Below are 19,142 nucleotides of genomic sequence, written 5' to 3'. Positions count from 1 at the left end.
TTGGGAGGCCCAGGATGGCCTGTCTCCTTCATGTTCCTGTGGAGAAGGCCCAGACACTCAGCATTAGCCACCCTCTCTAAGGTCAGCAATCGAAGTAATTACAGCACAATCCACCCAGCACCCTGCCTCACCCACTGTTTCAGCCAGCGCTCTGTGAGACGCTCACGGCTTCCGTTCATGGGTCAGAGTAGGGCTGTGTGACTAAGGCCTGCCTTGACCCTGTCCGGTCTATCGTTCCTTGGGACCAGGCATTCTCCCAGCCCCACCCCTGAGCCTGGCCACAGATCACACAGTGAGTGCGTGTACATCTGTTCCCCAGGATTTTTGCACACCACAGATAAGTTGCACAGACCAAGGCTACCGGGCTGAGCAAGGAGCTGCTTTTCCCACAGTGTGTACAGGAAGTAGTTGGGGGGAAACAAAGGAGCCCAGGATGAATGCCTCTACGGACAGCTGTGATTCTCCCGATCAGTGCTGCCTAGGCCCTGCGGGACAAAGTGACCTCCCAGCCCTCCTGCTGCCCACACTGTCCAGGCTTCTCTCTCCATGCCCTTTTGCAGAACCGCTACTAGTAACATTCACTTTGCAATGAAGGCCTCAGAGAGCCAAAGCCCTGAGGGATGGAGTGGAGTGGCTACCTCAGAGACAGGATGCTCGCAGAATCTGACCCCCAGCGCATGCTCAGACTCTCCTGAACCCTGAGGAACTATACCAGTGGTCTAGAGGGTATTTCTTCCTCTCCTGACTACAGGCCTCTGCTCAGGCTGCTCTGGCCTATGAATCCCGTTCCCTCTCTACCTGGCTTAAGCTGTTCCCCCAGCTCTCCATGGGGTATTCCACTCTGCTTGGGCTTCTCACAGACCTCCACAACTGTGACCAGTCCTGACCTCTGTGGCCGTGGTTCAATGTACTGATAAGGAGACAGAGGTTGGTGAAAAGTGTGGTAGGGGTTGGGGGCCTTCGTGGTCCACTGCCTGGGGTCACCCCGATGGGTGACTCCAGAGCTCTTGGAACTGAATGAAGGGAGACAGGTTGGTACGAAGTTGGGGAACATTTGGGGTCCTGGGCCACATCCTACCTGATCCGTCAGGCCAGCCGGGGTGCCATTACTAAGCAGAGAAAATGTTTCCAATTCCTGCCAGAGATTGGGGAGAGGCGGACAGAGATCAAGACGGTGGACACAGGCAAAGCATCCCACCCAGCCAGGACAGCACAGAGACCCTGACACCAGCTATGGGGTCTTCGGTGCCACCCAATGCTCCCTACCCGCGGGACTGCCGCTGCCACGGCTCTGGCTCCCAGGGTCACGTTGGGATTTTTTTTTTTTTTTAGTTCCAACTGTGACCTGGGCAGAGGATCTAAACACACACATTCCTGCGACACGCCAGGCACCCTCTCCTGTGTTCTCTTTTTAGTCCTCCCGGGAGCCCCTTTAGGTGGACGTAATTATCTGTCTTCCGGATGTGGCAACTGGTGGAAACCTGCACTAACGTGTTCAAGGTCAGGCCAGAAAAACTGAAGCCATATGTTCTGGGACATGCTGTTTCCAGACATACGGCAGGTGACATATGTGGATGTGAAGGAGGCCAGCAGACACGAACATTCAGACAGGCACCGTGAGGGGAGCGCTTGGGAAGGCGAAACTGAAGGACGCCAGGGTCGACTTGGGCCTTCTCCAGGGTGGTTAAAGGGAGGTGTTTTAACAGCTGGTGTCTAAGGTGAGCTGGGAGCTTTGGCTGTTCTTTCCTCTTCCCCAAGGTCCTGCTGCTCATTCCAGGGCTTTCAGCCAGCAGGGAGAAAGGTCACCTGCTGCCATTCCCTCTGTCCGTACCAGGCTCTGGCTACCTGACTCAGGGTCCCTCCAGTGCCTCCCATCACACCCCTCTTCTGTATGCCTATCCCAGCTCCCACCTACCTGGGGTCTCTTATATGCCTTCCGCACCCTCAGTCCAAGCTTCTGCGCCAGCTCCTGACCCAGCTGAGTGACATTTTCATCCTGCAGAAGGCAGGACACGGGGTTAGATACAACAGGTGAGTTAGGCAGCCCCGGTGCACAGAGCTGGGCTCCTGGACATCTCTGTGTGGCCCTGCGAGGTGACACTGGCTTTCCAAGTCACATGCTAGGAACAGTGGGGGTCGGGGGTAAAGGAGCAGATGTTTTTATCTTTTTCCAGCTTATCTCTGAAACAAGGACTCACTGTGTTGCTCGGCCTGGCCTTGAACTCCTGGGATTACGGGTACAGCCCACTGTGCCGGGCTGTCTGCAATTTTTATTTTCTAGTGATGCTAGGAGTCAAACTATGTTGTTTTCTGTTTTGTTTTTTAGTTTTTTTTCGAGGCAGGGTTTCTCTGTAGCTTTGGAGCCTGTCCTGGAACTCACTCTTAGCCCAGGCTGGCCTCAGACTCACAGAGATCCGCCTGGCTCTGCCTCCCGAGTGCTGGGATTAAAGGCATGCGCCACCACCGCCCAGCCCAGGTAGGACATTTTATGGACATGAGCTGATGTGTGGAAAAAAAGCAAGTGCTTTGTTCAAGGTCACACTGGAGCTCGGGTTGGTAACAGACCTCGACTCCAGGGTTGTTTCTGAGTCACCAGAGGGCAGGCCTTGATCGGTGCCTGTGTGGATACCATATAGTAAATACTTATCAAGTGACCAAATGGCAGAGTGAAGCACGTGTCAGTTTCAGTGAACAGATGCTGGTGGGTGGGGAGGACATACATGTGAGTGTCGAGCAACGTCATTTCTCTTTGTCACTTCCCCACCCAGTGACAGCCCCAACACCACCGTCTCTTCATCTTGAAAACGGGGATAAGAGCACCAGTTTCACGGCACAGGGTTGTTCAAGGATGAGGCATGTTATACACTCACATGCAGTTTTAGCAATGGTGACACACAATCCCAGCTCATAAACTATGAGTGGCATGGAGCACGGGAGGATGGAGCACGGGAGGGCCAGGACAGATGCATGGGAGACAGGACTCACGTGGGGAAGGGCGAGGGAGCACCGGCTGCTGCATTCATAGGCCTCTTTGTGGCGCCCCAGCTCGTTGAGGGCACGTGCCTTGCGGAACAGTGCCCTGATACTCTCGCTGTCCAGGCCCAATGCCTTCTCACTGTCCTCCAGCGCCTTCTCGTACAGGCCCTAGGGGAGACAATCAGGCGGCCCAATGGTCAGCACCTTTAAACCTTGGGACAGAAAACCTACTGGTCAGCACCTTGACCCTTGGGACAGAAAGCATCCTCACTTTCTGGCAGAAGAACAGCAAGGGGGACGGCCTCAGGGACCAGGCTGAGGAGCTTCAGGGCAGAGGTAAGGGCGAGAGGGTAGCACTGACTCTGACGTAAGGATGACAGGCTGCGGCAGGTACTGGAGGGCCGCTGTGGGGAGGGCCGCTGTGGGGAGGGCCGCTGTGGGAGGGCGGCTGTGGGGAGGGCCGTAGCGGGGAGGGCCGCAGGTTCTAGAGCAGTGAGTCTGCTGGGTGGCACATCTGTTGACTTGTCTGCCCTTGGCTTGGAGCACCACGGGCTAAGAGAGACAGGAGCACCTTACAGAGGTGCAGTCAGGAAGAAAGGGTCACCCCCAAGATTCTAACTCAGTGCATCTGAGGCGGGGCTGTGGCTGGGTATGCTTTTCTGATGGTGTTTGGTTGTGGCTTTGAACATGCTTGTGGGTGTGTGTGCCCAGGGGTGCTCATGTAGGAGGCAGGGGCCTCCATCTTATTTTCTGAGACATGATCTCTCACTGGACCTGGTTTCACTGATTGAAGAAACTGGCTAGATCGTTGATTCTCAACATGTGGGTCACGACCCCATGTCGACCGATCTTTTCACAGGGGTCACCCAAGACCATCAGAAAACACAGATATCTGCATTATGATTCATAACAGTAGCGAAATTACAGTTATGAAGTAGCAACAAAAATAATTTTATGGGGGCTGGAGAGATGGCTCACAGGTTAAGAGCACTGACTGCTCTTCCAGAGGTCCTGAGTTTAATTACCAGAAACCACATGGTGGCTCACAACCATCTATAATGGGATCTGGTGCCCTCTTCTGGAGTGCAGGCACACATGTAGACAGAGCACTCATACATAAAAATTAGTTAATTAATTAATTAATTTAAAAATAAGAAATCATTTCATGGTTGGGGTCATCACAACATGAGGAACTGTATTAAAGGGTCACAGCATTAGGAGGGTTAGGGAACCTCTAGATTAGACAGCAAGCTCCAGCTGATGTTGTATATAAGGAGAAGGGTGTGAGGGGGCTTAATTGTGTGTACGTACATGTGTGTGTAAATATGTAGGTACATGTGTGTCCATATGTATGTATGTGTGTCTGTGTGTATATGAGCATGTCTCTATGTATATATGTGTGTGTGTATGTACATATGTGTATGCGTGTGTGTGTGTATGTGTTTGTGTGTGTGTTCTGAGAATCAGTCATTGAACTCAGGTCCCTTGTGCTTGCAAGGCAAGAAGGCAAATACTTTACTCACAGAACCACCTCTGCAGGCAGCAGCATGTACATGGTGTACAGACATACAGGCAGGCAAAACACCCATACACAGAAAATAAACGTTACTATACAGTCTTTTTTAGCCAGGCGGTGGTGGCACATGCCTGTAATCCTAACAATTGGAAGGCAGAGGCAGGTGGATCTCTGAGTTTGAGGCTAGTCTTGTTTACAGAGTGAGTTCCAGGACAGCTGGGGCTACAGAGAAACCCTGTGTCAAAAAACAAAAACAAATAAAAAAAATTATTATTTTTCTTTTTAAAAACCAGTCATGGTACACCCGGCGGTGGTGGCACATGCCTTTAATCCCAGAACTCGGGAGGCAGAGGCAGGTGGATTTCTCTGAGTTCGAGGCCAGCCTGGTCTACAGGCTCCAAAGCTACAGAGAAACCCTGTCTCAAAAAACAAACAAACAAACAAACAACCTCCCCCAAAAAAAACCGGTCATGGTGACACACACCTTTAATCTGAGCACTTAGGAGGTAGAGGCAGGTGTTTATGAGTTGTAGGGAGTTGTAGGCCAGTCTCGTCTACACAGAGAGTTCCAGGCTAGCCAGAGCTTCATAATGAGACACTATCAAAAAAAAAAAAAAAAGGAGAGAGAGAGAGGAAGAAGTGGAGGAATCAAGCCTGGTGAGGAGCGTGTAGGGCCGCAGTGAGGGCCGGGGGAGGGAACAGGCTCACCATGGTGAAGTAGCAGGCCGCTCTGTTGACATGCAGCTTGCACAGCAGCTCCCGAGGCAGAGCCACCTGGTCCGAGGCGGCGTAGTCAGCCACGTTCAGCCCTTCCATGTACTGCACCAGAGCCTGCTTGAAGTCCTTCTCCCGGAACAGGTCATTGCCCTCGGCAAACAGGTTCTGCACAAGCTTGAGCAGGAAGGCCTGTGCAGGGCAGGCACACGGGGACTCAGCAGGTCTCCGTCCAGACTAGCTCAGCTACAACCCTCTGCCCGGAACGCACCCACCCACCGCCGTGACACTCACCTCATACTCTTCTTGCTTTAGGGGTAGTGTTGACCTGGTAGGAAAAAAGAGACAGAGGAAGGCATAAGCTCATGGGTCCCATGCGGGGCCCCAGGGCTGGCGCTTCAGGCCGGAGGTTGTGCCAGGAATCGGCTCCTCCCACTTAGAGCTCCATCAGCGTGGTTACGGTAAGAGGCGAGAGGACTGCATGAGACCACCCAGTTCTGATGGAAGGACTTGCATTTTTCCCAGGCTCGCCCAGCCAGCAGCTGCCCTCTGCCTAAGAGCTCAGCCCTCTCCTCAGGAAAGCGAGACTCCAGGTGTCCCTAACTTACAAAGGCAGAGTAGCCATGGTCAGGTCTAGGAAGCCCCCAGGCCTGGGAAAGGACAAGAGGAAAATAATCAGATTCTGGGCAAGGCAAAGTCAAGGGTGACTTGTATGGGGACGGGATGCTGCTAGGAAATTAACCTCTACTCTGGAACTACGACCTCATCAAACCAAATATGTACCTCAGGTCCAAGGGAGACTCACAGGGTCCACCTCAGGTACCCTGGGTCTGAGAGGCTTTGCCCTTCTCCTGATCTAACTCAAAACAGTCAGTGCCAGGGCTGGAGAGATGGCTCAGTGGTTAAGAGCAGTGGCTTCTCTTCCAGAGGACCCGGGTTCAATTCCCAGCACCCACATGGCAGTTCACAACTCTCGTTAACTCTAGTTCCAGGGGATCTGACACCCTCACACAGATATACATGTAGGCAAAACACTAATGCACATAGAATTAAAAAAATAAAATAAGATTAAAAAAAAAAAACAAAAAAAAACAACCCACAGTCAGTGCCAGGCCCACTGACAGCCGTCAATCCCTCAGGCCAGACACCAACAAGTCACTCAGGGCCTGGCTAAAACTACAAAAGGACAGCTCCGTGTGGTAGAGACCCACTGGCTCAGGAGAGCCCGCAGCTGTCAGGATGGAGGGAGGGTGAGGCTTGTCTCCTGGTCCCTCACAGAGGGGAAAATGGATGCTGTGGGGAGCAGAAGATGCAGAGGGCGAGGGGAAACTGACAGACTGGATGAGACCCAGAGGCAGCCAGGGCCAGGCACTTGTGGAATCCACAACTTCTGCCTTGCTGGCCCCTTTCCCAGCTCACCCCACCTCTCCACATGCCCGTGCACACTGAGCAGGGTTCAGCCAGGAGGAAAAGGAGAGCCAGGCGCCCCCTGCCCACTGCCCACTTACTGAATGAACTGCAGCCCCTTCTCGATGTCCGCCTTCCGTTTCTGCCTCTCCATCAGTGTCTGCAGGGAGAGCACAGTCCGTCAATCAGACAACTGGGGTTGGGCGGAGTGGGGGTGGCAGATAACCCCACCCTACCCCGCGGCTGTCAGAAGGTTCTTTCCCTCCCACTTATCCCACTGTAGAGGTTTGAAGGGTCTCTATTTGTTTGTTGGTTTTTCAAGACAGGATTTCTCTGTGTAGCCCTGGCTGTCCTGGACTTGCTCTGCAGATCAGGCTGGCCTGGAACTCACAGAGATCCACCTGCCTCTGCCTCTTGAGTGCTGGGATTAAAGGTGTGCGCCACGACCGCCTGGCTGAAGGGGTCTTGAGAGCAACCGACCATCTCAGGTACTACACAGGCCACAGGCCATGCTGCTATCTTGCAGACCGGTGACCCACTGGACTCATGTGTGTGGTGAACTTGAAGGGCGAAGGTCATGTGAGGGCCACCGGCCCTTCACCACACAATGGCTTGGGTAAGAGTAGTGCCTGGGACCATCTCAAGTTCAAAAGGAAAACCTTGTTTCACCGTTAGACTCAGCCCCTGTGCTACCGGGGACTAGGAGCATAGGACCACCAAGGAGAAGGAACCCAGCAAGTCCAAAGGCTAGCCAACAACTGGAGATGCGAGGGGATGCAAGGGGCACCTGGCGGAGCTCCTGCACTTAGCTCCTTTAGGCTCCTGTTCACGCAGCAGCGAGAGGCCAGGGCCTCTGTATGACCCTGGTGAACGACCCTGATACGAGAAGGCCAAGTCAGCTGTGGCTGTAGGCTGGGGGTGGCATGTCCTTCCTTTCATGTCCACCAGCAGTCCCGCTTGGCCACTAATGAGCCCCAGGGATGGCTACCTAGGAAGAATGATGGTGTGCGTACCTCTTGCCTGGGCCTGGGCTAGGTTCTCATGATACTTTCAAGAAAAAAACCTACAATATGTGATGACTGCTTACCACAAGGTCCAGCAACAAACACTCACCGGGCCCTCAACCACACGTTCCCATCAGAGTGCCCCTACTGCTCAGAGCCACATTAGTGCAAAGAAACATGCAGTCAGAGACGCAGGTCTGTGGGTGGTCTGGGGTAACAGTGGGTAGAGTCCAGGCTGCGACAGAGGGGAGCTGGAAGAGGGGGAAGTGCCCACTGCAGCCCCTTTGTGCCCCCAACCTGAGCCCAGACAAAGCTGGGGGGGGGGGTGGCTCACACCCTTAATCCTAGCATTTAGGAGGCAGCGGCAGGTGGATGTCTGAGTTTCAAGCCAGCCTGGTCTACAGAGTGTGAGTTCCAAGACCCAGACAGAACTGCAGCTAGTTCCAGCAACAACTGTTACAGTTCCATGCATGGTGCTGCTGGGGATGGGATGGGGCTCTCTGAGGCCACTTGCTGCCCTCAGAGAACTCCTGGGCCAGCAGAAGAGCTGTGGCTCCGGGTTTGAAACTGCCCGGTGCCAGCAAGGAGGGGGAACCAACGCCGCCCAAGCCGGGAGCAGTGGTGCACACCTGTAACCCCAGAACTGGGGACAGAGAGGCAGGAAGATCTTGGCTACATAATGACTTTGAGGCCAGCTGGCCTACAGGTGACTCTGTCTCATATCCCTGCCCCCCCCAAAAAAAAAACTCCAAGTAACAACAACAAAAAAACCTCAAAGGGTTCACTGCCCAGTGAGAATCCTAACTATGGGGACATAGTTAGAATATGGCAAATAGGCATTCATCATCCATGCATCCATCTAAACATCCATCCATGAATGGAGTGAACACTCTTTCAGTGGGGGACCTGAAGAGATGGCCCAGTGGTTTGGAACACTTGTTGGATCTACTAGAAGACCTGGGTTTGATTCCCAGCACCCACATGATGGCTCACAACCATCAGTAACTTCAATTCCAGAGGACCTGACACCCTCTTCTGACATCTGCAGGCACCAGGCATGCACGTGACAGACATACATACATGCAGGCAAAACAGTCATACAATCTTTTGAGGCAGGCACAACGACAAGGAGGGCACTTGTCACCAAGCTTAATGACTTGAATTCAATCTCTAGAACCTAAAGACAAAATAGATGTCCCCAACTTATCCTCTGACCACCACACATGAACTGAGGTATACTAGCACCTACACACACATTCATGCAAATATCACAAATGCGCGCACACACACACACACACACACACACACACCCAGCAGAAATATCTTTAGTGTTGTTGAACAAGTAGGAACTAGCCAGGAGCAAAGTTACCAGTGTCTTTTTTAGAAGTAATGCCACACAAGAAGGACACATGACAAGGAAAAACTGAGGACAGGAAGGCGCATTTTGAGTCAGAGAAAGCGACTATAACATCTAAGCAGAAACCTCAATGACGTGAGGAAATGAGCCCTGTGAACAGTGTGTGTGTGTGCACAGGTGTGTCCGTGTGTGCCTCTAATGCTAAACAAACAAACACAAAGACCCTACCCTGAGGGTTTGTAGGTGCAGCGAGGGTTGTCTGTGGCTCCCACTCTAAGGTGCATTTTGAACATTGAGACTTATTTACATCTCCCGATTAGCAGTTGGACAGGAAGACAGTACTCCACGAGGCTAGGAAGGCTGGAAAGGCCACACGGTGGCCCGAGTTAAAAAAGACTGGGGAGGCAGGCAGCAGGCAGCCTCGATGGTGTGTGTCAGGGGAGCACCTCCCAGGCCCGGTGGTTCTTGAACCCACACCTACCCCTTCCCTCCTCAAGGAAGAAAATTCTCACAAGCAGTTATTATGCACCAAATGTTTGTGTCTCCCCCAAGTGTCTATGCTCAACGATCAGCTCCTATTTACACACAGGGACCGGGCCTATGGGGGATTGGGAGTGAAATGTCATGAAGGTGGGGTCCTAACCGGCATCGTGTCATGGCAGCCTGGGCAGGCTAACTCAGATTTTGTATTAGAAAGCGGGGCACTGCTATAAAAGATACCTGGATATCTTTTATAGACAGAAGGGACCTTGGAACCCGGGGTGGAGCAGAGACTGGAGGTGTTTGAAGTGGACGCTAGAAAAAGCCTCGGGGCTGAGGCTGGTGGTGTGGCTCAGTGGGTAAAGGTACTTGCTGCCAAGCCTGGTGGCCTGAGTTCAATCACCGGGCCCCACATGGTGGAAGGAGAGAATCAACTCTCACAAGTGTGCTGTGGCACACGCACAGAGTAAATAAGTAATACACGAATTTAAAAACCTAGACTGCTGTTGTGGGACTAGAGGCAGAAATACAAATATTAAAGGTGATTCAAGTGAGGACTCAGGAAGGCAGAGTGGGCCAAAGTGAAGGGCTCTGCCATCCCACAGCACACAGCCACCACCACAGACAGAAGGCTCAAAACATGTACACACTCACAATGGTTCTGGGCCGGAGAGATGGCTCAGCAGTTAAGAGCACTGGCTGCTCTTCCAGAGGATCTGATTTCAGTTTCCAGTATCTACATCCTGGCTCACAACTCTCTCTAACTCCAGTTCCAGGGAATATGACACCTCTTCTGTCTTGCCTGCGTTTATGTCTATGCACCATGAGTGTGCAGGGCCCTCAAAGGCCAGAAGAGAGTGTCAGATTCCACTGAGACTAGAGTGGCAGACTGCCGGGAACTGCCATGTGGGTGCTGGGAATTGAACCTGGGTCCTCTGGAGGAGCAGTCAGTTCCCTCAACTGTCGAGCCCTCTCTCCAGCCTCAGCCCCATGCTTGTTTTTGTTGCTGCTGTTCTACTGGTGGTTTTGTTTGTTTTATTTTAGACAAGATCTGGAATGGAAGTCCAGCCTAGACTCAGACTCCTCACTGTATAGTTGAGACTTAAACTCCTGATCTTCCTCCTCTACTTCCCAAGTGCTGTGATTAGAGGCCTGTGCCACCACACCTGGCATGGAATATATTGTCTTTTAATTTTTAGTTATTACTATTGTATGTGTACGATGTGGGTATGGGTATGTATAAGTGCAGAACGCATGGGCTGCCACAGCAGTTGTGTGGAGGTAAGAGGGCACTTTAAGGAGTCAGTTTTCTTTCCTCTGTAGGATCCAGGGATAAAACTCAGACAGTCAAGCTTAGCAGCAAGTGCTTTACCCACTGAGCCATCTTGCCAATGTATTATTATTTTTAAATAAACATTATTATGGCAAAAAAATTTACAAATATCACACACCAAAATTAAATAGACCCAAAGTCTAAAACAACTTAGATTCAGTTAGCGTTGGCCAATTCTAATTGAATGTATTATTCCTAAAAATGTATGCCAGATGCCAGGAGGTGGTGGTGCATGCCTTTAGTCCCAGTGCTTGGGAGGCATGAGCAGGTGGATCTTCCAGTTCAAAGCCAGCCTGGTCTATCTACATAGTGAGTTCTAGGACAGCGAGGGCTATACAGAAATATCATACCCTGTCTTCAAAAACAAAAACAAAAACAAACAAAAATGTATGATGCCAGGCATGGTGGTACAGAGTAGGAGTAATACTGTGAGTTCCAGGCCAGCCTGGGCTACACAGTGAGACTGTCTCAAAATAAATAAATTGATAGACAGGTTGTGTTTGTTTTGTTTTGTCTTTTTTAAGAACACATGAAAAACTTGAAGCAGCCTCAGTGCTTGTCCATAAAGGATCCACCTAAGTAATTAAATTGTAGCCATGGAATACAACAGAGCTACGAATCTATACGTAGAATTATGGCAATGCCTCCATGCACAGCTGCGGGACAGAAGAAGAGCCCAGAATGCTTTGTGTGGTATGATCACCTGTGTGATGTGAGTTTACATGCAGAGGAGGAGTTCGAAAGAATATGTTCCAATGTCTCTCGTTTTCTCTAGGGACTGGAATTTGACGGAGAGCAGGGGGCACAGAAGAGGTTCCTCAGCAGGGCTTGGATTTTTTTTTTTTCCAAGGCAAAAATCTGAGATTCAAAATAAGACTGGCTTGGAACCAACTCAGTAGAGCAGGTACCAGGTGGGAACCAGCAACCTGAGAACTCCAGTGTTCAAAGTCCTGGGTTCCGACCCTAGCGCTGAGATAGGAGGAGGGGGTGGAGATGAGAATGACCGAGAGATTAACATGACACAGTTCTGCATGAGTCTCGGAGGAATTGTGCTGGCCTCTTGAAGATCTCAATGGTCCTGTGCTTGGCACAGAGTAAATTAATGAATGTAGAATGAATGAACAAACATCAACTCATTCAACCCAGCTTTTTTGTTTTTTTTTTTTTTTTTTTTTTGGTTTTTCGAGACAGGGTTTCTCTGTGTAGCTTTGCGCCTTTCCTGGAACTCGCTTTGGAGACCAGGCTGGCCTCGAACTCACAGAGATCCGCCTGGCTCTGCCTCCCGAGTGCTGGGATTAAAGGCGTGCGCCACCACCGCCCGGCTCAACCCAGCTTTTTTACAGATAAGAATACTGAGAAAATAATGGGGGCTGGAGAGATGGCTCAGCGGTTAAGAGCACTGGCTGCTCTTCCAGAGGTCCTGAGTTCAATTCCCAGCAACCATATGATGGCTCACAACCACCTATAATGAAGGGTTTCTTTGTGTAGCTTTGAGCCTTTCCTGGAACTCACTTGGTAGCCCAGGCTGGCCTGGAACTCACAGAGATCCGCCTGGCTCTGCCTCCCAAGTGCTGGGATTAAAGGCGTGCGCCACCACCGCCCGGCCTATAAATAAAAAAATCTTAAAAAAAAAAAAATGCTGAGAAAATAAAACATACACCAAAAGAAATGATCACTCACAATAGCGTTTGCACCTGCTGAGTGGTTACCATGTGGCAGGGGCTGTCATGATCACGTCACGTCCTTAAAGCTCCACAACAACTTCATGAGATAGACACTGGTAACATTCCCCATTGTGCAGAGGACAAGAGGACATTGGAGGTATAGAAAAGTTAACTGCCTCACCCACAGTGACAGAGTTGGTATATGGAATTCCAACCCCCTGGTAGCAGGCCCTAGCGCCTACATACATCACCATCGCCTTTGCTGTCAATTAAGCAGACCCAGCTCCAGGGCCCATCATCTCCCATCATGGTCAAGTCTTCCCTGGCTCACAGTAACTTCTGCTTCTGATTCCTTCGGCACAATACACGCTGCCCACCCCTCCACCCCCTCACACACACACCCACCCCGCTTTGACTGCAGTTAAAGCAAGAGTTGATTGCACACATCTTCACCCCCACTCAACTCCCTAACACAGCGACCAGCTCTCACCCTGCCGTTCCACGGTGCCCTTAGTCAAGTGGCCCTCTGACCCGGGGGACCTCCTGTCTGCTTAGGTCTTTGACTCGCCTCTTCCTGGACTCCAGGCCGCATCTGCCGTGTCCTCCCACCTCCAGGATCCTTCCTGCTGTCTCTGTGGTGGCTCTTCTCTGGCCCAAGCCTCAAAACCAATATCCCCGAGAGTCCATGGAAGGGACAATGCTCCTGTTCTCTATGCTGTACCCAGAGGAGCTCCTGCATTTCATGATCTCATGAGTCATGCCGATGACTCATGAGTCCACCCCGTGCCAAGCGTACCCCCTCCTCAGCATTTCAGATTTTCAGCCCTCACCTTCCGGAGAGTGGTACCTGGACGTCCACTGCCCAGGCTGTCTGTGACCTCCACGCTTTTCCTAATCTAACTAGATTTTCCCTCTAACTAGAACCCCACTACCCACACCCAGACAATTCCTATTCATCTTTTCAGACCCATGCCTGGGCTGGAGAGATAGCTCAGCAGTTAAGAGCACTGACTGCTCTTCCAGAGGACCCGGGTTCAATTCCCAGCACCCACATGGCGGCTCTCAACTGTCTGTAACTCCAGTTCCAGGGGATCCAACACCCTCACACAGACATACATGCAGGGAAAACACCAGTGCACATAACATAAAAATAAATAAATTGTTTAAAAAAAAAGACCCATGCCTGTGGGGCTGGGGAGATGGCTTAGCAGATAAGAGCACTGGCAGCTCTTCCAGCGGACCGGGGTTCAATTCCCAGCACATACATGGTGGTTCATAATTACCTGTAACTCCAACACCAGGGCACCGCACACATGTAGTGCACAGAACTACAAGCAGGGAAAACACTCATACACATAAAATTAGAGTAAAATAAAGGAGACTCACTTCTGTGTCCGCCAAGTCTTCTCAGATGCCCATCCCAGCTGGACTCAGCCTCCTCCCACTGAACACATTCTAAACTGAACTCAGCCTCTCCTCCCCTCACCTCTGCCTTCTCCATCCCTGCCCTCTGCCCTAGCCAGAGCTCTGACTGTCATCTGGTCTCAGCTCCCAGTTCCTGCCACCTTTAACCTGACTCCACAGCTTCCTTCTCTACAACCACAGGCAGATCACAGGCCATCATGCCCTCTCACCAACAACCTCCAATGAACCCCCCGCAATGTGCTCCCATTCCGGAGGCCAGGGGCATCTGATTAATACATATGCCAAGGTCATTCTCCTTCTCAAAACCTCTCAGAAGTGTGTACATGTGTGGTGTACACACTCACACACACATACATTCTGGAAAAAAAAATAGTGAAACCTGAATAAGCTGTCTGGTCTAGTAATGTACCAAGGCCGGTTCTCTGGTTTTAATTATATACATCAGCTCACAGACGCCACTGTTGAGGAAGCTGCATAAAGGGGACTCTGTACAGTTTTTGCAACTTGTGAATAAAAAGTTAAAATAGAGCCGGGCGGTGGTGGCGCACGCCTTTAATCCCAGCACTCGGGAGGCAGAGGCAGGCGGATCTCTGTGAGTTCGAGGCCAGCCTGGACTACCAAGTGAGTTCCAGGAAAGGCGCAAAGCTACACAGCGAAACCCTGCCTCGAAAAAACCAAAAAAAAAAAAAAAAAAAAAAAAAAAAAAAAAAAAAAAAAAAGTTAAAATAAAGCCGGGCAGTGGTGGCGCGCGCCTTTAATCCCAGCACTCGGGAGGCAGAGGCAGGGGAATCTCTTATGAGTTCAAAGCTAGTCTCATCTACAAAGTGACTTCCATGACAGCCAAGGCTATACGGAGGAACTCTTTCTTGAAAAACAACAACAACAAACAAAACTTCTCGTGACACCAAGAGGACAAAGTCCACATTCTTTAGCTGATGTCTGCAGCGTAGCAAGGCATGCCTGGCCTCCCTTGGTCCCGTGGCAAGGCCTGGAATGGTAGAACATCAGGTTGCCTCCTCTGCATGGGGCATCCTCCATACCCAATGCATCTTTAAAGCTCAACCATGGTGTGTCCTCCACCAGGGAACCTAACCCCACCCAAGCTCAGCACCCTCTGCCCACTCTAACCACTGTGCATGTCCCAGCTGACTGCAATTATGTGCATGTCCCTGAGTCCCCAGTTATGCGCTCCTGAAGGTGGAGCTGCATCTGATTCATCTCTGAGCAGCCCAGAGAAACAGTGCTTGGGAAACCATCAGGAGCCCGGCAGTGGTGGCTCACGCCTTTAATCCCAGCACTCGGGAGGCAGAGGCAGAGAGATCACTGTGAGTTTAAGGCCAGCCTGGTCTACAGAGTGAGATCCAGGATAGCCAGGGGTACACAAAGAAACGCTGTCTTGAAAAACCAAAAAAAAAAAAAAAAAAGGACCCATCAGGAGAAGCCCAGGAACCTGAGGACAACACTGAGGAGGCTCATGGCAATCATCAAAGACACACATTTTCTCCTACCACAGAAAGCCTGAAACATCACCTTAGTCTCTAGAGTACTCTGTAAGAAGGAACAATTCTATTTCCGTGAGGAAACAGGTGTGTGTGTGTGTGTGTGTGTGTGTGTGTGTGTGTGTGTGTGTGTGAGAGAGAGAGAGAGAGAGAGAGAGAGAGAGAGAGAGAGAGAGACTGCCCAAATCCCACTGTGAGAAATGGTAAGAGTTGGCTCTGGGGCTCCACTCTATCACTTCCGCCATCAGCACAGCTCTCCCTACACCCTGTCTTCACCCTGCCCTCATGCATGCATGGCTGACACAGCTCTCCCTACACCCTGTCTTCACCCTGCCCTCATGCATGCATGGCCTCAAGTCTAAGAAGGAGCAGCAGTGGCCGGCTACGTACCGTGTACTCACCGCCAGAGCTCCTGTCATCTCTGAGGAAAACTGGCACCAGGTGAAGCTCGATGACTTCCTCAGAGCAGGAAAGGTCTCACTGCACCATCCTCAGCCCTACCGGCCAGCGTCCTGGGTCGACACTTATCTCTTCCTCACGGCCCTTTGTAAGTATGTCTGCCCACTCCATGGACACCAGGGAGGGTCATACTTTTAATTTCCACAGATCATCTGAACATGTTAAGTATGATCTATGGCAGGGACTATGGACAGAGGTGATTCAGGGTTGTAGGTTTGGATGAGAAAACCCCCTCCTGAGAGCTAGCATCCCCTCCCACTGTGAACATAAGCAATACACTGTAGACATGTCCTTGGGTTACACGTGGCCAGCACCACTGTGTTCTTTTCTTATCGCATTTCAGATACCGCAGGCAATGAAGAGTTCCCGCTTATCTCAACTTGGAAATTACAGTAGCTACATTTTAGACACGCTGGTAAATCTTGTTGAATGAACTAAAGGAGGTCTAGGGCGGGGAAGACATCTTGGCCAGTAAAGCGCTTGCCCTACCACGGAGAAAAAGTCGGACATATTGGCACACACAATCCCAATGCTGGAGAAGTGGAGACAGGTTCCGGGACTCCCTGGCCAGCCAGCCGAGCCTACTCAGTGAGCTCCAGACCAAGGAGACGCTATCTCAGAAAACGAGGTTAAGAGCACTTGCCACTCTAGCAGAGGATCTAGGTTCGGCTCCCAGCACCCACAGGACAGCTCACACGATCTACAACTCCATCTAGGGGATTTGATATCCTTTTCTGGCCTCTGTGGTCACCAGGCACACACATGCAGGCAAACACTCATACACATAAAAAACATTTTTTTTTTTTTTTTTGGCTGTTTTCAAGACAGGGTTTCTCTGTGTAGTTTTGGTGCCTGTCCTGGGTCTCGCTCTGTAGAACAGGCCGGCCTTGAACTCACAGAGATCTGCCTGGCTCTGCCTCCTGAGTGCTGGGATTAAAGGCGTGCGCCACCACCGCCTGGCAATAAAAACAAATCTTAAAAAAGAAAGTAGATGGCTCCTGAGGAATGTCACCTGAGGTTGTCCCCTGGCCTCTATACATCCACACGAACAGGAGCCAAAACACTGTATATATACAACCACACACATACACAAACACATGTGCACACACACTACCCATAAGTGAATACACACACACTCACAAATCCATCAGTAGAACAGAACTGCTTTTCCTTGCAATCCCATAGATTTTACTTGGCGCCTTTAAATACAGTGAGCTGAGGAGAGTCTTAAACAAGAGTAAGAGAAACCGAAGTCCTCAGGAATCATGGTGTCCATAACCATCTCAAAAGTAGGGTTTATCATCCCTCCCATGGTTCACGGAACAGTAAGGCTTGGACTGGATGGGGGCTGGCCCGAGGCCACACCATCGCAGAGGAAGGTCAAGCTGTTGGCACCACTCCAGGCTCCACCAGGAAAGTAGGTTAAGAAGGGAATGCGAAATAAAGTATCTACAGACCGCAGCAACCCTGCAGTTTGCTTTCTTTGAAACTGGCCATCTTTTTTTTTTTTTTGAGACAGGGTCTCTCTATGTAGTTCTAGCTGTCCTGGAGCTCACTATGTAGATCAGGCTAGCCTCAAACTCATAGTGATCCCTTTCCCAAGTGCTGGGATTCAAGGAGTGTGTCACGTGCCTGACAACCACTCCTTCTGTGTTTCAGATTGATGTTCATGATTTTTAATTAGTGGAGGTGTATGCATCAACGTGTGGGTACGTGCAAGTGAGTTCACCTGCCGGAGACGGCCAGAGGCGGCAGATCTCCTGAAGCTGGAGTTACAGATCGTTTTGAGCCACCAGACTGACCTGAGTGCTAAGAACCAAACGTGCGTCCTCTGGAAAATCAGCCAGTGTTCTTGATCCCTGAGTCGTCTCTCCAGTCCCTGACAATTTTTAATAAAGCCGTCATTAAGCTTAAAAAAGAAATGAAGGACGAGGAGCAGAAGGTCACCCTTGGGAATTGTAAGCAGGCTTAAGGAGCAACACAAACGGACGTCACCACTCAGAGCAACAGCCCAACACCACACGGTGTCTTCCCGTGCCCTGAGCAGTGAGCTAGTTAGTGCTCCTGCTCAGGCAGATCCCTGACGCATCTTAGTGCACCGCCTACTCTGGTGCCCAGCGACAATGGGAAGGCAGGCTACGGTGGTGGCCATCAGCCCTGGGATCAAATCCCATCGCCGTCCCATACTGCTTTCAGGGGTCCTCTCTGAGATTCAGGTTTGCTATGTGCAAGATGGAGCTGGTCATACCCACCTGGCAAGACCAGTATGCCCTTGCCTGAGCAGGTCAGAATGTCTTTTCTAGTGCGTGCACTGAGTGCTCCAGTCAACCCTGATCTTAGGCAGTTTTTGTCTGGGCCTCCCTTTCTGGTAAGGGCTATTCTGTGGCCAACTTCCTGTTCTTATGCAACACATAAGACCTAAAAGGGGCTGTCACCAGCTGGGGAACACAGTTAATAAATCCCTGCCCTCATAGATTCTTTTTTAAGATTTATTTTACTTTACGTGGATGAAACTTTTACTTGCATGCATGTATGTGCACCACATGCATGTATGTGCACCACATGCATGTATGTGCACCACATACATACCTGTTGGATCCCCTGGAACTGGAGTTATGGATGGTTGTGAGCCACCATGTGGGTGATGGGAATCCAGCCCAGGGCCTCTCTCTGCAAGAGCAACATGTGCTCTTAACCACTGAGTCATATCTCCAGCCCCCAGACCTCACAGGTCTTGACCAAGGGTGAGCAGGCACAAAAATAGGTCACATGTTGATCTGGGAAGATGGCTCAGTACTTAAAAAAAAGGCACAAGGACCAGAGCTTGAGTCCCAGAACCCACATTAAGAAGCTGGTCATAGCCAGGCAGTGGTGGTGCCTGCCTTTAATCCCAACACTCAAGAGGCAGAGGCAGAGGCAGGTGAGTCTCTGTGAGTTCAAGGCCAGCTTGGTCTACAGAGCGAGATCCAGGACAGCTAGGGCTACACAGAGACACCCTGTCTGGGGGGGTGGGGGGGAAAGAGAGAACAGAGAGAGATGGAGAAAGAGAGACAGACAGAGAGAGACAGAGGACAGAGAGACAGAGGAGAAAACAAGAAAAGAAGAGCTGGTCACAGGCCCTGGAGAGCTTAGCAGTTAAGAAGACCTGCTGCTCTTGTAGAGAACCAAGTTCAATTCCCAGCACCACATGGTGACTCACAACAGTCTGTAACTACGTCCCAGGGGATCTGATGCATGCACGGGATGCACTTACATACGTGTAAGCAAGACATTCATACACATAAAATAAAATAAAATAAAATAAAATA

The 19,142-nt window shown here is 50.9% G+C and overlaps 1 protein-coding gene across 2 annotated transcripts in view; it reads right to left on the bottom strand.

The window, feature by feature from the left end:
• Zc3h7b (zinc finger CCCH-type containing 7B) overlaps positions 1-19,142 on the bottom strand; it is a 53,580-nt gene that overhangs the window by 23,647 nt on the left and 10,791 nt on the right. For both annotated transcript variants that reach the window (XM_052748414.1, XM_052748415.1), the window contains exons 2-7: positions 6,715-6,773; positions 5,501-5,534; positions 5,201-5,398; positions 2,986-3,144; positions 1,916-1,996; positions 1,079-1,135 (exon numbers count right to left, since the gene is read on the bottom strand). In XM_052748414.1, the coding sequence (XP_052604374.1) occupies positions 1,079-1,135; positions 1,916-1,996; positions 2,986-3,144; positions 5,201-5,398; positions 5,501-5,534; positions 6,715-6,767 (582 nt within the window). In that variant the 5' untranslated portion in view covers positions 6,768-6,773. The remainder of the gene's footprint in view (positions 1-1,078; positions 1,136-1,915; positions 1,997-2,985; positions 3,145-5,200; positions 5,399-5,500; positions 5,535-6,714; positions 6,774-19,142) is intronic.

Source organism: Peromyscus californicus, unplaced genomic scaffold, assembly GCF_007827085.1.
Source record: "Peromyscus californicus insignis strain IS unplaced genomic scaffold, ASM782708v3 Scaffold_20__1_contigs__length_68692818, whole genome shotgun sequence".
In the NCBI taxonomy this organism is placed as follows: Eukaryota; Metazoa; Chordata; class Mammalia; order Rodentia; family Cricetidae; genus Peromyscus; species Peromyscus californicus.
The sequence above is the reverse complement of the archived record's forward strand: the minus strand, read 5'-3'. Positions and strand labels throughout refer to the sequence as shown.